Consider the following 15,711-nt stretch of genomic DNA (forward strand, 5'->3'; position numbering starts at 1 on the left):
TGTTCGCTCTGGTAACCCCCGATCTCCATCCAGCATGTCGCTTTTTGGCCAACCGCCTTCTGGACAAGGGACCTCGGGTTCCAGCAATCCCTTTGGTGCTGCCAATTTGAACCCAACCACTGATGCGCAGGGAAAACGAAAGTCTATCTTTGACCCTTCCACCTCGCAATCGTCTCAACCTTTCTCCTTCCCCAGCCTCAATACCACTGCTGCTGCCTCAAGTGCTGCTCCATCTGGTGGCCTCTTCAGTCTAGGTGGTGGTCCTGCGAAAACTTCCGCCCCTTTCTCCTTCGGAACCACGACAACCACCTCAGGTCCGTCGACTAGTCTCTTTGGAACAATGTCGTCCGCTGCTCAACAACCCGCAGCAACAACTACTCTCTTCGGCGCCCCGACCACGCAACAACATGCGAGCACTCCTTCACTTTTGAGTGGTACTGCCGCAGCAAGCACAACCGCTCTGCAGGCGACTCAACCGGCAGCAGCCCCTCCGCCAAACAATCGAGATGCCGCATATTTCAGCAGTCTGCTCGAACGTCAAAAGAAGAAGCCGAGGTTATGGGCCGAGGGTACTGGACGTCAGACTCAGCTGCCCAGCCTTAGTATGGACCTGGGAGATCTGGCGAGACGCGCACAAGAGATCAGACAACGTGGGGCAAAACAGACAGAGCCTCTGCTGGACAGTCGTGCCCATTATCTGTTGGCTGGTTCCGGTGTAGCTCCGGGTCAAGCTTACAAGGATTTTCAAGCATTGGGTCCTGATGAGTCTACCCCAATGTCGCGAATTGCGGCACAAACCTTCGCCGATGAGTCCAGTGCCTACCTCAGAGACTTGAGAGTCAAGGGCCGAGAGGCAGTGCTGAAGGAGAGCATGGAACGTGTCTACCGAGAAGTCGACAGCCTTATTGAAGAAAGTTTGGGTATTGACCTGGAACAACAGAAGGTTAGGATCATGGAACACTTGGGTTTGGTGTCCCCGGAGGACGGCACGGGGGCAGAGGCTGGGAGATCGACCCCCGGCGGCTTCGGCAAACCTCCCGGACGAGGTAAGGAAGGGATTGCTGAGATATCACGGCCCGCCAGAAGTGTGTTTGGTCGCTCAGCTATGGAAAAATCAATCATTGGCACCCCAGGTTCTGGTGCTGGCACGACGTCCTTCTTCAAGAGTGAAGGTGCTGCTCCAGTGCCGTCAGGGCTGCCGCGTTCGAGCTCACAAGTTCAGCGTGAGCTCAGAGCCAAGGAGAAGTCATTCATTGGCAAAGTGGAGGACCTCAACCAAGCTAGGCTACGAGAGGAACCCTATGCGCTTCTCCAGAACTTTGCCAGTACAGAGGAGCAAAACAAGGCCGACAGCCCGCGGCAAATAGTGGACGCGTATCAAGCCTTGCGAGAAATTACCCAAGAAGGCCAGTCAACAATCAAGGAACGACAATATGCCCAGGCGTATTTGGACGAAACGGTTTCTGCACCGGCCACCCTGAAACTGAAGAAGCAGATGGTCGAGGGCTCTCGGGTCTACTTGGAAAAGGCATTCTGGCGAGAACTCCGATCTTTGATTGAGAAAAACGCCAGAGAAGCAGCGTTGGGAGGACAGCCAAGTGTCATCAATATTGTGCGGGCCTACATCCGCCTGCGGGCCACCCGACGAGACCTAGCACCGGATGGGTCAGAGCTTCAACAACTGGGCGGCGAGAACGGTGATTACTGCTGGGTCCTCATTTTTTACCTGCTGAGATGCGGTTTTGTCAAGGAAGCGGCAGAATATGTGACCAACGATCCTGCTTTCCAGTCTGTCGAGCGGCGGTTTGTCTCATACTTGACAGCATATGCGAATAATCCAGACCGACGGTTGGGCCGCAAACTGCAAGACATGATCGACAACGAATATCAAAATCGGACCAAGGTTGGCCCAAAGAACACGGTGGATCCCTACAGGATCGCGTGCTACAAAGTGATCGGAAGATGCGATTTGAGTTCCAGACATCTGGACACCGTAGGACAGGGGGTTGAGGACTGGCTATGGCTCCAATTCAGCCTTGCGCGAGAGCCAGAGATGTACGAGGAGATATCTGGGGAGATCTTTGGGCTCGAACAGATCTGTGAGACGATCTCGGAAATTGGGCAGAAACACTTCCAAAAGAATCAAGTCGAAGGTTCGAATGCCTATGGAACCTTTTTCTTGATGCAAGTTCTCGCGGGGATGTTTGAACATGCCGTGGACTATCTGCACAATTTCAATCCTCTGAGTGCAGTGCATTTCGCCATTGCCCTGTCATATTACGGGTTGTTGAGAGTGTCGGACTTTTCGGTGGCAGGCAACGAGCTCTGTAAGTACAACCGTCTCATCCAATCTTGCTGGTCAGCGCTGATCCATGACACAGTGACATTTTCGACGACGCAGCAGCCTATGATCAACTTTGTGCCGCTCGTAGCCTATCATACAGGAACTTTCAGGACGGCACTGCCTGTCCCAGCTGTGGATTACCTTTCGATGCTATGCCTCAACTCCGACCTGCAACCTGCAAGCCTCGGTCTGGTCCACATCAATGCTTGTCACGAGTGCTTACGAGAACTATGCCTCGAAACCCGCGAGTTTGCCAAATTGTTGGGCGACATTCGTAGCGACGGGACTCGGATACCTGGAGCCATCGAGTTGCGAGCCAGGTTGATCCACCTCGATACACGGGAAGAATTTCTGAGATCCATCACCCGCCAATCAGCAGCGATTGCGGATCAGCGGGGGCAAATTGCGGATGCAGTATTGCTCTATCATCTGTGTGAGGACTACGACAACGTCATTAGCGTGCTGAACCGAGCACTGGCTGATGCAGTGACGCTGGACCTGGGGGAGGCACCGATGCAGCTGCAACCTTTGAAGCCTCGCAGGTCCAATGGCCAGAGTGAGCCGTCAAGCAGCACTCAGGGAGGCCCTCAGTCGTCATTGTCACTGACACAATCGACATCTTCTCCGTTCGAATTGGGGAAGAACATGATATCTTTGTACAATGAGAATGCCGCCTACTTCAATCGAATTTCAAGCGCGAACCGAGAGATTTGTGGGGCTCTCATCCGACTGCTTTCGGTGCGAGAACATCTCGAAGCTCAACCGCCTCGATACATGACGGCGTTAGAGGAACTTCACGACTTGGGCTTGCTGCCGTTGCGGGCGAATGGATCTATTCCAACCATCCGGGCGGCCGCAACAGCCTTTAGCGCCCTTCCACAAATCCTTGCCCGTTGCGCTGGAGTCAGTGTTGTGTGGGCGGTGCGGGCAATAGGGGGAGAACGAGGTAATATCATACGGAATGGCAGGTGGGAGGCAGGATATGGTGGCGATGCGGATGAAATGAAAGAGCAACTCAGTAACATGGCCAAGGATCTGATGGTTTTTGCGGGGCTAGTGAAATACAAGTTGCCAGGTCGAGTGTATGACATGTTGACTCGGGCCGGGGCTGATGTTGGAGGGTTTTGAGGTGGGACGCACGGAGAGAGGATAGAGCTTTGATGGATCCAATGCACCGACACTCTGATCAAGGAGACTAAGTAATATGGAAGAGGCATGGTCTATATGTGGACGGGAGGAAAAGTGAAGCAGATGATACTGTGAAAGAGGCCGATGTCGGTATCATGTCAAGACAAGCTCCACTGATTCACCGGGAACGTCATTCTGACAGGATCTGATAGGGATGAATCAGTGCGTACTCCAAGTACTGTACAAGTAGAAGGGGGTCAGGCGCTAGACTGCCTTGGCTGGTGTTCAGTCGAAGTCACCCGACTTTCTTAAGGTCGCTGGGGTGGATGGAGAGAAATGTGCTATTGGTGAGGCTGTGATGGAAAGCCCACCAGCCTTGTGCAGAGGCTACTTGTACCAAATACTTGTACTTGTAACTGTACTGGTACAAGTACAGCACCTGTGCCCGCACGGCGAGAGTCGGTTGGGGGGTGACTGGGGGCGCCCTTCGGCCCCCCCTAAGCGCCCGGGCGATGCAATGGGAGTCGGGCTCCCCATAATCTTATCTGATGTGATGGTCTACATAATACAGTAGCTACATACATATGTACATATGTACCCAGTACATACTTGTAGCTTAGCTCGCTCGCCGAATCCCGCCCAATCTGCCCTCATTAGTTGTTCCATCGCACCACTTGCAGCCCACTTTGGCCTGGTCTTGGCCTGGTGTAACCAACTGCGCAACCTCTACCTGCGAAGTCTTCCCACGTCGTGTCTCGTGTCGTGTCGCTGGCTGTGTCGTGGCCACTTTTCGTTTTCTTTACCATTGCTCCTCCTGCGGCCTAGCCATGACTTGGACCTAACAATGCCATGCTCCCTGGGTCGGGTCCGGCTCCAAATACAACGACTTCCCACCTCCGGTCCACCACCACCACCACCACCACCACCATCACCATCCCCCCAGCTCTCGAGCTCTCTGCATTTCCCTTGTCCTCTTCTCCTTCTCATGCGCAGCAAGATGCTACTGCATCAGCTGAATTGGAGCCCCCAACTGAGCCGGGCACTGCTCTTCAACTTCTGCGAACCCACGATTCCGTTGCCTTCTGTGCGGTGACACCTCCCAGCTCCCACGCAATTCGGAGGCGCCGAGGGCTGATCTCCCGTGCTTGGGATGCCATCATGTCTCGCAGTCTGCTTCTGATGCGCTCTTCTCCGGCCCTGGGCACCGGTTCCTATGGCACTGTCCCGGTGCTGCATGAGAGGCTGGATTCGGACGTGGAATCCGAAGACGAGGAGGATGCGCACCACCCGAGGGTTTCGAGGAAGAGCCGTGGGAAAAGAATTCAGTCCGCCCATGATGTCCGGGATGATCATGGCAACTTCTCAGATGCGCGGCGACACTATCAGCAACGGCGCAGCTCGGAATGGGTGCGTCGGAGGTCTTCCTCGGCCGCCAGTGAAGTCGGAATGGGCTTGGATGCCAAAACATCCTTCGCCTGCAACTCTGCGATTGCCGAGGACAAAGCAGAGTCTTCCAATGCAAGTACCGGTGCTGCAAGCCCGTCAGACATTGATGATGAATACGTTCCCTCTGCAGAGGATCCCCCCGACAACTCTCCGTACCCAGAGGTTCGAGCGTCGGTGCCGGCCACCGACAACACTGCTCTGTCTATAAATACGCCCCGGATGTGGGCTCTGTCGTTGTTATTTGCAATAGGGGGCTCGGCTACGAATCTGTTTTTCTCATTGAGATACCCAAGCGTCGCCATTACTCCAGTTATTGCTCTGGTGCTAGTTCATCCGATGGGAAAGCTCTGGGATTACCTCCTCAAGAGGACGGACGACCAGGAACAGGTCTTCGTAAATGGCTCGCTGCAGAACGATGAGCTCACGGTCTCGCAGACTCGACTTGAATGGCTGCGGCGATGGTTGGCGCAGGGTCGCTGGAACGAAAAGGAACACGCTTGCGTGTACATTAGCAGCAACGTCTCCTTCGGATTTGCCTTTGCCACCGATGTCATTGTCGAGCAGCACAAGTTCTACAAGCAGGACGTGCCGATTCTATACCAACTCCTGTTGACCATATCGACCCAAATCCTTGGTTATGCTTTCGCTGGACTGACCAGAAGATACCTTGTCCGGCCGGCTGCCATGATCTGGCCCGGCACTCTTATGTCGACTGCCATGTTCACTACAATGCATAAGGATGAAAACAAGCCGGCCAATGGATGGACGATTTCGCGGTACAAATTCTTCATTTATGTTTGGGCTGCAGCCTTCGTGTGGTATTTCTTTCCGGGACTGCTCATGCCGGCCTTGAGTTACTTCAACGTCGTTACCTGGTTCGCCCCAAAAAATGTCGTCGTCTCAAACCTTTTCGGAGTGGCGTCGGGCCTGGGGCTCTTCCCTATGACCTTCGACTGGGCTCAAATTGCCTACATCGGATCGCCGTTGCTGACTCCATGGTGGGCTGCTGCAAACGTGGTTACCGGACTCATCCTAGTGATGTGGATTATCGCCCCGATACTTTATTACCGGAATGTCCTCTTCTCGGGATATTTACCCATACTCTCCTCGGCCGTGTTCGACAACACGGGCAAGCCCTACGACGTCAGCAAAATTCTCACTCCAAACTTCCTCTTTGACAAAGAAGCCTATGACAACTATTCCAAAGTATACCTACCAATCACATATGTGCTCTCGTATGGAGTACAATTTGCTGCTCTGTCCGCTTTACTTACCCATACGACATGCTGGCACGGCAAGGATATATGGCGACAATCTCAACAAGCCTTCCACGAGAGACAGGAGAAAGACAATGCCGAGTACCAGCCCATTCCCAGCTCTGCCGAAAACGGCCACTGCGAACCCCATCTGGGTAGGACTGATAGTCAATCTAGCCAGGCCGGGGGTGAAGACGTCCACAACCGTCTCATGAAGCGTTATCAAGATGTACCCATGTTATGGTACGCGCTAACGTTCGTCACCATGTTAGGCGTCGGAATCTTCGTCGTGGAGTACTACCCGGTGCATCTGCCATGGTACGGCCTCCTTATGGCTCTTGGCATTACCACCGTTCTCTTTGTCCCCGTCGGTATTGTGATGGCCATCACCAACCAGCACAGCAGCCTCTATCTAATCTGCCAACTAATCTGTGGCGTTGTCTTTCCTGGCCGCCCAGTTGCCAACATGGTGTTTGTGACCTATTGCTATATTTCTTCCGCACAGGGCATCAAGTTCTCTTCTGACTTGAAATTGGGTCACTATATGAAGATTCCACCAAAATTGCTCTTCAAAGTCCAGATGGTCGCCACCTTGGTTTCCAGCTTGGTACAAATTACAGTGCTCAATTGGATGTTCATCAACATCCCCGGCATCTGCACGCCGCAGGCAATCAACGGGTTCAACTGTCCCATTGCCCGTGTCCACTTCAACGGGAGCATTCTTTGGGGTGTGGTCGGACCACAACGCTTCTTCGGTCCGGGTGCCCTCTATCGGCACCTTGTCTGGGCTTTTCTAATCGGCTTCATCGCACCTATTCTCATCTGGTTATTGGGAAGGGGAAGCGGGAAGAAGTCCGTCTGGCGCAAGATCAACCTCCCCGTCCTTTTCGGCTCGCTGTCCTGGATTCCGCCCGCAACCGGGTTGAACTTCTCGGTCTGGGCCGTTGTATGTTTTATGTTCAACTGGCTTGTGAGGAGGAAGGCACCGGGCTGGTGGGGCAAATACACCATGACCATGTCCGCTGCACTGGACTCTGGATTGGCTTTCTCTCTGCTTATTGTCTTCTTTGGATTCGTGTATCCAGGCTGGATGGATGGATTCAAGTGGTGGGGCACGGAGGTATACAAGATGGGATGCGATTGGCAGGCGTGCCCATGGCTGAAACTGAAGCCTGGAGAGAAATTTGGGGCGTGATTGGGAGACTCCATGCTTTGCCTGGGAGCAGGCTTCTGGACCAGAACGAAGCAAACAAACCCCTTGAGCAACGTGCGAAAACACAAAAAACGAACTCAAGACAATCAACAAAATCAACGAGTACAGCTCATATTTTTTCCATTGCGCAGAGAGGGGGGGGAAAATACCCAACTTGGGTGGTTGCTACGGCCCGTCATCATGAGATGGGGAGACCCGATTGATGCCATGGTCATTCCGCCAAACCCGATGCGCGAGGAACAAACAGCTGGATATATGCGTATGATGAAAAATGTCTCTTCTCGTCCGAAGCGGACAACTGGTAGAATAGCGGGATTGGACAGCAGAAGATTCTCCCGAGTGGGATTCTATGGTCTAGACACATTACCTGTAGATGCGACGAATAACGAAGCCTCTTTACGTTTCTTTTTGGATTCCCCCTCCTTCGAGCAATCCGTGATAGAACCTCTGTTTGCGCGCATGGAACTCCTCCAGCTTCTCTCGAACGAGGGCTGGGTATTCATTACTGCAGTTCCTCTTGATTGACTCAGGCATCCTCTCTCGCATCCACCGAGGCAGGTTCGCTTGCTTTTTTTGCTGCTAGTCCCTGCCCCTTCCCTGTCCTCGCGGCAGCCCTCTGCCCCCACCACGTCTTGAGCGCTTGCACGTCGAAGCCCATCTGGATCAGCCTGGTCTCGTCACAGATGAACCATTCGCCTCCGTCCGCTTCTCGTTGTCGGTCCGCTTTCCCATCGCCAGCGGCGGCGTCGCCAGACTCATCTCCACCCTCAGCAGTTTCCGCTGCTCTCTGAGCCTGGCTCCACGTCTTCGAGGGGGGGTATTTGTTCAAGATCACGTCCCCTCCTCCTTCGCCCTCGGCGTGGTAGCCTGTTGCTCTGACTCTATGCATTACTAAGCCCCTGAATAGAGCCACCGTACCTACGACCGGGAGAAATTTCTGCGCGTCCACGAATACCGAGACAGTGATACCGGAGGTGCGGTGCGATATGGATGGGTCGTGAATCTTGATGTGCCGTTTCGGCGGGAAGGGCGTGTTCGGGCGGCGGATCAGCGAGGGAGATACCCAGGATATGATGGCGAGGACGGTGCAGGTGTAGTTTTTCTGAGTGGGAAGGGAAAGGAGGGAAGAGAGGCCGACAATTGTTGGAGGTATAGATGTCGTGCTGGTGGGGCGGGTGCTGTGGTCGCCACATGGATGAAGCGAAGCGGAATGAGAAGTCGAGACTGCGAGGTCGGTTGGATGGTGGTCGGGAAGGGCATTCTGATTGTCGGCCTCTGCCACCCTGTCTTCATGGATAGCTCGTTCTCCGTCATCCGCTGTGGTGTCTTGAAGGGAGTGATTTGACGTGGGCGGGGGTGATGTGGTTGTGAAACTGCCTCGTGTCTCGGCGTGAATGTTCTCTCCTTGTGGCTGTAGTCGGTTCACAGTAACCTCATCAGTAGAAGGCTGTTGCTCGATCTGGCGGAGTGTTTCCCTACGCAGCTTGAGCTGTGACTGAGACACAAGGATCGTACCGAACCCTTCATCGCCATCTGACTCATATTCTGACGCATTCCGAGATACCTGCTGCGTAGGTTTGGATGATTTTGACTTGCCCTGCGTCCCCTTCGACCCATGCGCTTTGTTGTCGCGGTTGCCAAAGTCTCTGCCCTTAGACTTGCTTTTGTCTGAACCGTCAGTCAAGTCTTGCTTTCTGGGTAACATTTCGTTCTGCTCCTTCTCACGGAAGAAGCCGCCTTCTTCAAGTTCAAGTCCGTCGCCTCCCGATTTTTCTAGATTCTCCCTGCCCTGACCCACCCATTCGCAATCTTGTATCCCCAAATAAACCACTCGACCTTTCCCCTTCAGTCGCGGCGCGCTCCTCACCTGGAACTTGTCCACCTCAATGAGGTCCCCTCGCTGCAATTCCAAGAGCTCCCTTGCCGTACCGAGGAGGTCTGGGGCTAGTAAGGCCTGAATCTGGAGATGGCCATCTGAGAGGGCAAGACGAAAACACCGAGAGTCAAATTCTTGAGCAGCTTCGTTGTTGTGGTCATCGCCGGTCGTGATGAGAATTTGATCTTGGTGGTTCTCTTCTTGTTCGTCGTCACGATCGACGACTGCGTTTCTATGGCTACCCGCCTGCGCTTTCCCAAATACGTGTTCGACTCGGAGGAGCAGTAAGGGTGGATGCACGCACGTGCGAAGGAGTTCGGCAAGGCATCTTTTCAACTTGGGCGGGGTGGCGCCAGGAGGAGCAAGCATGCTCAAGATGGTCCGGCATCGTCGGTGGCCGCCGTGATGTCTGTGACGGCAGAATTGATCTTCTCCGCAGGGCGTCACTGTTCGTAAATAGATATTGAGGCGCGACGCGTTGGGAGACGCGCACGCGGGTCCTCGATTACTAAGCCCCTACAACACCCTTTTCTTGGCACCTTCGCAGCCCTCTCCTTCATAAGATGGGCTCCAATCTATCGTCCCCTAAACCGACAAGCTGGAAAGGCTGATTGAAGCCATCGGCGAGGAGAACGCCGTTAGCCTCAAGCAAGGTATAAGACAGGAAACACTTTGGTCGTTGATTTTGCTCAGCAGGGTCGAGGTACGACAGCGTGCCATTACCTTGTGACCTTGGGCGCTGAAACCATCATCGATGGAGGCAAAACGGTTCCTTTTGCCTCTTCTGAGAGTGCCAGGAAAGGCGAAATGACGATTCAAGACCTCGATGTTACCTTGGAAGTTGAAAGTAGTCGATTAATCCTTAACCCATGGTGTTGCCAAACTATCTTCTATCCCTGCTGCCACAGCTTTGTCGTCTTCCCCTTGAACCCCTTCGAGTCGAGCTCGGCAATTTCCTCCCTGGTCAGTCTCCAGCTTAGGACTTGCATGTTCTCGATAGCCTGGCTTTCCTTCCTGATCCCCACCACGGGTACTGCCCCCTTGCAAATATGTTCCAGTTCATTGCCACCGATGCGACACTGACGTTGTACTTCGCGGCGAGATGACGGAGGACTTCCAAGGCAGGCTCCACGTGCTCCATATCGTAACTGCTGAAGCGGTATTCCTTGGGAGGCGGGTTTTCCCGGCTGTATTTGCCCGACAGACGTCCCTGGGCAAGGGCCGAGTAGAGTTGGAATACTATGCCGTGTTGGCTGCATGCCTCGAGCATGCCCTCGATCTCTGGCATGCGTCGCAGGACCGAGTACTCGCATTGGTTGGTGGCAAGGGGTACACCATGCTCCGCCAGTGCTTCTTTCATGACCAACATGTCCTCCACGGAGTAATTCGCGACACCCACGGTCTTTGTCATCCTTTCCTCCACGCATTTGGCCATGCCTTTCGCAGCTTGCTTGATGGAGCTGACGTGAATTGGGCCGTGTACGAGGTAGCAGTCGATGTAATCGAGCTTCATCCTTTCTAGAGAATTCCGCAGTTGCTTGAATGGGGCATCGACAGGATGGATGATGTTTGTCGCCCCCGTCAGTGACGTTTGGCAGCCACTTTGTCTGCACAATAATCTGGGAGCGGTCGACTCCGGGGCTGTGGTTGTTGATCAAATCCCCCAGGATCCTTCCACTGTTACCACTCCCATACACTTGAGCCGTATCAACGAACGTCAGGCCCCTCTTGAGACATGCCTGCCATGCTTTACGAAGAGTAGGGAGTTCATCATCCGACCAGTGGAATGTAGATACGTCTCCCCATGACCATGCACCCCAAACGATCAAGGGGACCTGGACATCTCTCCCATCCTTGCCGCGCAGTGTATATCGAGTGTCCAACTGAGGCGTAAAGTTGTCAGGGCCATCTCCGCTGATTTTGACGGTCTATGGTGTATGCTTGAATGTGAAGTCTTCACTTGGACACCAGGATGGCAGGCAGTTCTCGAAAACAGGGGACGGGAATAGATCTATAGAGTCGTTATATAATCGGTCATGACTTGTTAGAGATCGCAACAAAGCGTAGACGTCACAGCACTGTTGATCTCATCAACCCATACATCGCACATTTCATCTGACGTCCCAATTCCAGTCGCCTACGTATTTGCTTCTGTCATGAGACGCAGTATCGCAAGCCAGTTGGCTCACGCGTCTCGAGGCATTCATAGGTTATCCGCACCTTTGCTACAGGGTAATATTAGGTAACAGGGGAAAAGGACTTGCCGGCCAGGTGCCAGGGGTCTTTTATCGACCCAGAACCGGTATCCGATAAACATTGGGTGGATCTCAGAGTACCAGCTTCTGAACTTTGCGTCAAGGAGTAGTCCGGGCCCTGAGCCAGTTTTACGTTAGGCTCCGGGATACAACGTCACAGATATCACCATTCTGCCCTACCAGGAGCTTTCGGGGTTGTCAGTGGGAACACACGATAATGAAACTTCCGAAAGACGTCCACCGCTCAGGATGAAAGTAGTAGTCATTGAGGATCCAGCATGGGGAATGAGAGCTGGAAATTCTTCATGTTTCATGAACGAGAGGCAAGAGGCAGACAGTTGCTGCTCAAGTAAGAGATTTGCACTTGAAATAACGATCAAGGACGTCTTCATCGCCTTGAAGAGAGAACGATGCCTTCGGCTTTGTGGCGAGGGATGTAGTTCACCAAGAAAGGTCCACTCTTGTCCAAACGGAAGTAGTAGTGAAGGTGATAATATGGATCCGAGTCTCAGCTTTACCTGGGAGCGGGCAATGACCAGCCATATGATGGTGTGGAGGTCGATGGCCTCGGCAGGACTCTGAACTGGAGGAGTCAGCATGGCTTGTCAACCGAGGAATCGTGAATCAGATCACAGCGCCCCTGCCTGCTCCCTTGGCTTTTGACATGGTCGGAGGAGGGAAGTGTGGCGGAATCCCAAATGAGTCAAGCGCAGTGTGGACGTTATGTAGTTGTAGATATGTCCTTGATATGTCCAAGGTATGTCATATATGGTGCACGGGCCACTCGACCCTCGTCGAGGCTTTGAAACACGACTGTTTCAAACCCGCGCTTCGACACCTTATTACCCACGTCTCCAACCGTCAAGAGTATCGCAATAACTCTCGCCACTTACCCCCTATCACCTTTCCCCCGCTTAGTCGCTAAACTTATCCAGGTGGGCTGGCGATACTGATAGGCTTGCTTTCGGCACGTCTGCCAGGATCAGGACGAGGCATATAGGAAAAGGTTTCAAATTCGGTTATCTCGTGAGAATATGGCAAGTGCCCCTGTTGCTTAGCTTGTTGCTCCCTCTGTCGTTGCCTTCCTGCCCCCCTTTCACTTGGCTTCCGATTGCAGTTGAGCCTGCAGCTCCTTCCATGTCGTGGCAACGATGGGACACCCAACGCCGCTCCCTGCCCCTCCCCTGAAGTTCTGAAGGGTGACGATACACGTCTGGAGGCGGGTGAGTTGGTCTGCCGCTGAATTTCCTGTCGCAGCGATTAGGAAGACCGACATGAGGTGACCGAGAATGCGCGACTTACCAGCTGGGAACGCCGCTCCGCCTGCCACCGAGGTTTCGACGGCACTGACGAAAGTGTTCAAGTCTGGGGGACAGTTGCACCTGCTCGATATCAGAATTTGGTCGCTGTCCAAGTGACGTTGACAGCCGCTTACGGAATATCGACCCCATTGTCACCCACGCAATTCGCGGTTCCATCGGTCGCTTTGATTCCAGGAGTGATGCCAAAGGGAGGAATGAGTGAAGCATCGACCGAGCCAGTGTTGCCGCCAGTAGAAGTACTCCCAGTGTTCCCAGTGCTGGCGGCGGTGGTAGCAGCGGCAGGAGGAGGGGCAGCAGAGACTCTGGTGATGAAGGTGCTGGGGGTGTTACCGCCGCCATGGTCGAACCCACCTCCGCCACCGCCACGGCCCCTTTGAGCAAGGACTGGAAGAGCCGAGAAGGTGGCGGCGAGGACGTACACAGGAGCGAGGCGCATTGTTGATTGTTTGATGTCTGGGTGTTTTGCAGCTGAATCTGAGGCAGTTCAAGGAAGTGCAGTTCGGGCTAGCTGGTCTTGCGGATGCGAAGAGAGAGACGGTGTAGACTATAGAGTAAGTTACAGCAGAATGAAAGATGCACGACCTGCGCGCACAACAAGAACTTTTAACGAACGAATGTGGCCAGAGTTGAAATGGGGGCGGTACAGCACGGGAACGTGAGGGCTCTATATACATATCTCTGGGCATGACAGCACTACTGCTACAAGGAGTAGGGATGGACGGGTGCGAACATGACTATTCTTTGCGCCCAGTCTCACAGTTGTCATGATTCCTTTTTTTGCATTCCGCATTATTGGAGTTGACAGACAAACTTTGAACCCCCTGCGTTTGACAGGGCACAATAGGGGTTGCTTTTCGCGTTTCACGTTCCGAAGATGCTGGTCCACGGGCCGTGATTGGACGAGAATTGATCTGCACACGACACTGCATTCAGACTTTGACGTTGGATGGGACAAGAGTGCACAAGTCGCTGCCGTCTCTTTGTTGGTCTGGCCCGTGGCATTGGGTCTCAGACCGAAGAGAAAACTTGACCGTGGCGCATCGAAAACCCTCCGCAAGGCTACCCCGTATCCTTGGGGCGCTTAGATAGAGAAGACCTTGGCGAGCCCTTCGATAACTGTGATAACATTGCCGATGCTCGCGAAAGATCTAGAAGTACTGTACCCACCTCTGGGATAAGCGAAATGCCCTGTGCGCAAAGGCGAGCCGAACCTCTGCACGGAAACAGACGTCCAACCCTCGCCGCAATTGGATCCAGCATCTTGGTGGATGGATATTACGAGGGAGTAATATCATAAAACAGCCTCGAGATTGTTTTCACTCTGCCAGAGGACGCAACAAGTCCCAGCGGCAAAGCCAGCGATGCCATTCCTCGTGGGCACGCCAACAATTCCTCCCCTACATGGGGGTCAGCTTCAGGTGAACAATTAAAAGGGGGTCTACGAGGTAAATGTGCGTCTTGGACAGTTTTAAAATGACAGCAGCTGACCGAGTGCCACGGACTGGCCAAGAGGCATTGATCACTGGAGGTCACATGACCATACATTGGATATCAACCGCCCACGGAAACCTCGACCTTTTCAGATACCATGTCGTCTTTCGCACTGCGTTCCATCAATTCATTGGCTATTGAGGAGGCAGTTGACATTGATTTGATCCGTGACCGGCTTACTAGATAACTGAGTTTGAATAACAGCGACTGACTAAGGCGAAGCGGGCCCACGACCGCTACGCTACATCAAGTTCCCGAGAAAGCAGGTTCAAACGATGGATACTGCATTCGCTACCGCGGTCCTGGGTAGATCCAGGCTACTCCCACGGTGGCCTGGAGATCACGAACTGGATCTTTCTTTGGATGAAACAGATGACTTCTCGGATCAGTCTTCAAATACCGACCAACCCATCTTCCTACTTGAGTCGTTGAGTGGTAGTCACGTGGTGATAAGCTGGCCATTGGCGGTGATAGCGCAACAGCTTTTGAAATCCATTTATGCAGACACCAAATTGCAAAACGCCACCGTATGCACCAGCCACACACTAGAAACGACTGGCGGCTAGACTGTTCTGGGGACTTTTGGTGCTGCGCTTGTCTGTCACTGAATTTCCTTGCGCATTTCGGAGCAATTTGTAAGTCATTGCCCTCACTCCCTGCAGTAGAAACCATTGTAATCATTTGTTCGACTTTCTGATACACTCGCTCCTGCCCTCTCTCCAGCACGTACCCTCGTGTGCAAATCCTCCATCACTAGGGCCTTCTATTCCTACTGATCCCGAAGACAAAGGTTACTATTCATGGGCTTCATGTAGATTGGCGTGGATTGGGTCGAACATGATCAGTAGACCCGTCGTCAATCATCTCCATGGAACTGTCATCGTCTTCCAGATCCACCGTGTCGGGGGGTACTAGGAGGGGGCTCTATCGAAGTTATCTCCCAATTATTCATTGTCGCTGTCTTCACTGAGGTTGATAGGGTTCTGTCGTTCACACTGTAAAGGCTAGAGAATGTTGCAAACTAGTGTGTCATGTCGTACATACTATAGTAGTTTGCTCGTGAAAGTAAGTTGAGGTGAAGAGTGTATACATATCATTGCCTAGCACATAGTGGTATCCTCAGTACATCGAAGGATTAAGAGGTAGTAACAATTTCAAGCAGGAGCTTCGCAGGGGATGGGATATCCCAATGTACGAGGGATTCCAACCATCGATCGCATATCTAACCCGGGCTCTGATCTAGAATTATAAGTTTAAATTCTGTCAATTCTATCAAGACTCCAATCCGCGATTGATCGCATACTAGCACTACTAGTAACTTAGAAATATTATATCGATCACGGTTCAAAATTCCTAAAAAATGGTGTTTGCTAGCATATC

The 15,711-nt window shown here is 53.0% G+C and overlaps 5 protein-coding genes across 5 annotated transcripts; 2 read left to right on the plus strand and 3 right to left on the minus strand.

The window, feature by feature from the left end:
• Window positions 1-34: 34 nt before the first annotated feature.
• Window positions 35-3,472, plus strand: A1O5_08777 (uncharacterized protein; the record flags this gene model as incomplete). Its single annotated transcript, XM_007749358.1, has 2 exons — window positions 35-2,327; window positions 2,382-3,472. 2 exons carry the CDS (start codon window positions 35-37, stop codon window positions 3,470-3,472), a joined length of 3,384 nt encoding a protein of 1,127 aa, XP_007747548.1.
• A 1,158-nt stretch (window positions 3,473-4,630) lies between these two features.
• On the plus strand, window positions 4,631-7,369 carry A1O5_08778 (OPT family small oligopeptide transporter; the record flags this gene model as incomplete). Its single annotated transcript, XM_007749359.1, has 1 exon — window positions 4,631-7,369. The coding sequence occupies one exon, from the start codon at window positions 4,631-4,633 to the stop codon at window positions 7,367-7,369; it is 2,739 nt and encodes a 912-aa protein (XP_007747549.1).
• Window positions 7,370-7,913: 544 nt separating this feature from the next.
• Window positions 7,914-9,632, minus strand: A1O5_08779 (uncharacterized protein; the record flags this gene model as incomplete). Its single annotated transcript, XM_007749360.1, has 1 exon — window positions 7,914-9,632. The coding sequence occupies one exon, from the start codon at window positions 9,630-9,632 to the stop codon at window positions 7,914-7,916; it is 1,719 nt and encodes a 572-aa protein (XP_007747550.1).
• Window positions 9,633-10,239: 607 nt separating this feature from the next.
• A1O5_08780 (alcohol dehydrogenase) lies at window positions 10,240-10,776 on the minus strand (the record flags this gene model as incomplete). The annotated part of the gene is made up of 1 exon (XM_007749361.1): window positions 10,240-10,776. The coding sequence occupies one exon, from the start codon at window positions 10,774-10,776 to the stop codon at window positions 10,240-10,242; it is 537 nt and encodes a 178-aa protein (XP_007747551.1).
• A 1,838-nt stretch (window positions 10,777-12,614) lies between these two features.
• Window positions 12,615-13,276, minus strand: A1O5_08781 (uncharacterized protein; the record flags this gene model as incomplete). The annotated part of the gene is made up of 3 exons (XM_007749362.1): window positions 12,615-12,766; window positions 12,821-12,900; window positions 12,954-13,276. The coding sequence occupies 3 exons, from the start codon at window positions 13,274-13,276 to the stop codon at window positions 12,615-12,617; spliced, it is 555 nt and encodes a 184-aa protein (XP_007747552.1).
• Window positions 13,277-15,711: the final 2,435 nt, after the last annotated feature.

The sequence above is a fragment of the Cladophialophora psammophila genome (genome assembly GCF_000585535.1).
Source record: "Cladophialophora psammophila CBS 110553 chromosome Unknown aczJe-supercont1.14, whole genome shotgun sequence".
NCBI lineage: Eukaryota > Fungi > Ascomycota > Eurotiomycetes > Chaetothyriales > Herpotrichiellaceae > Cladophialophora > Cladophialophora psammophila.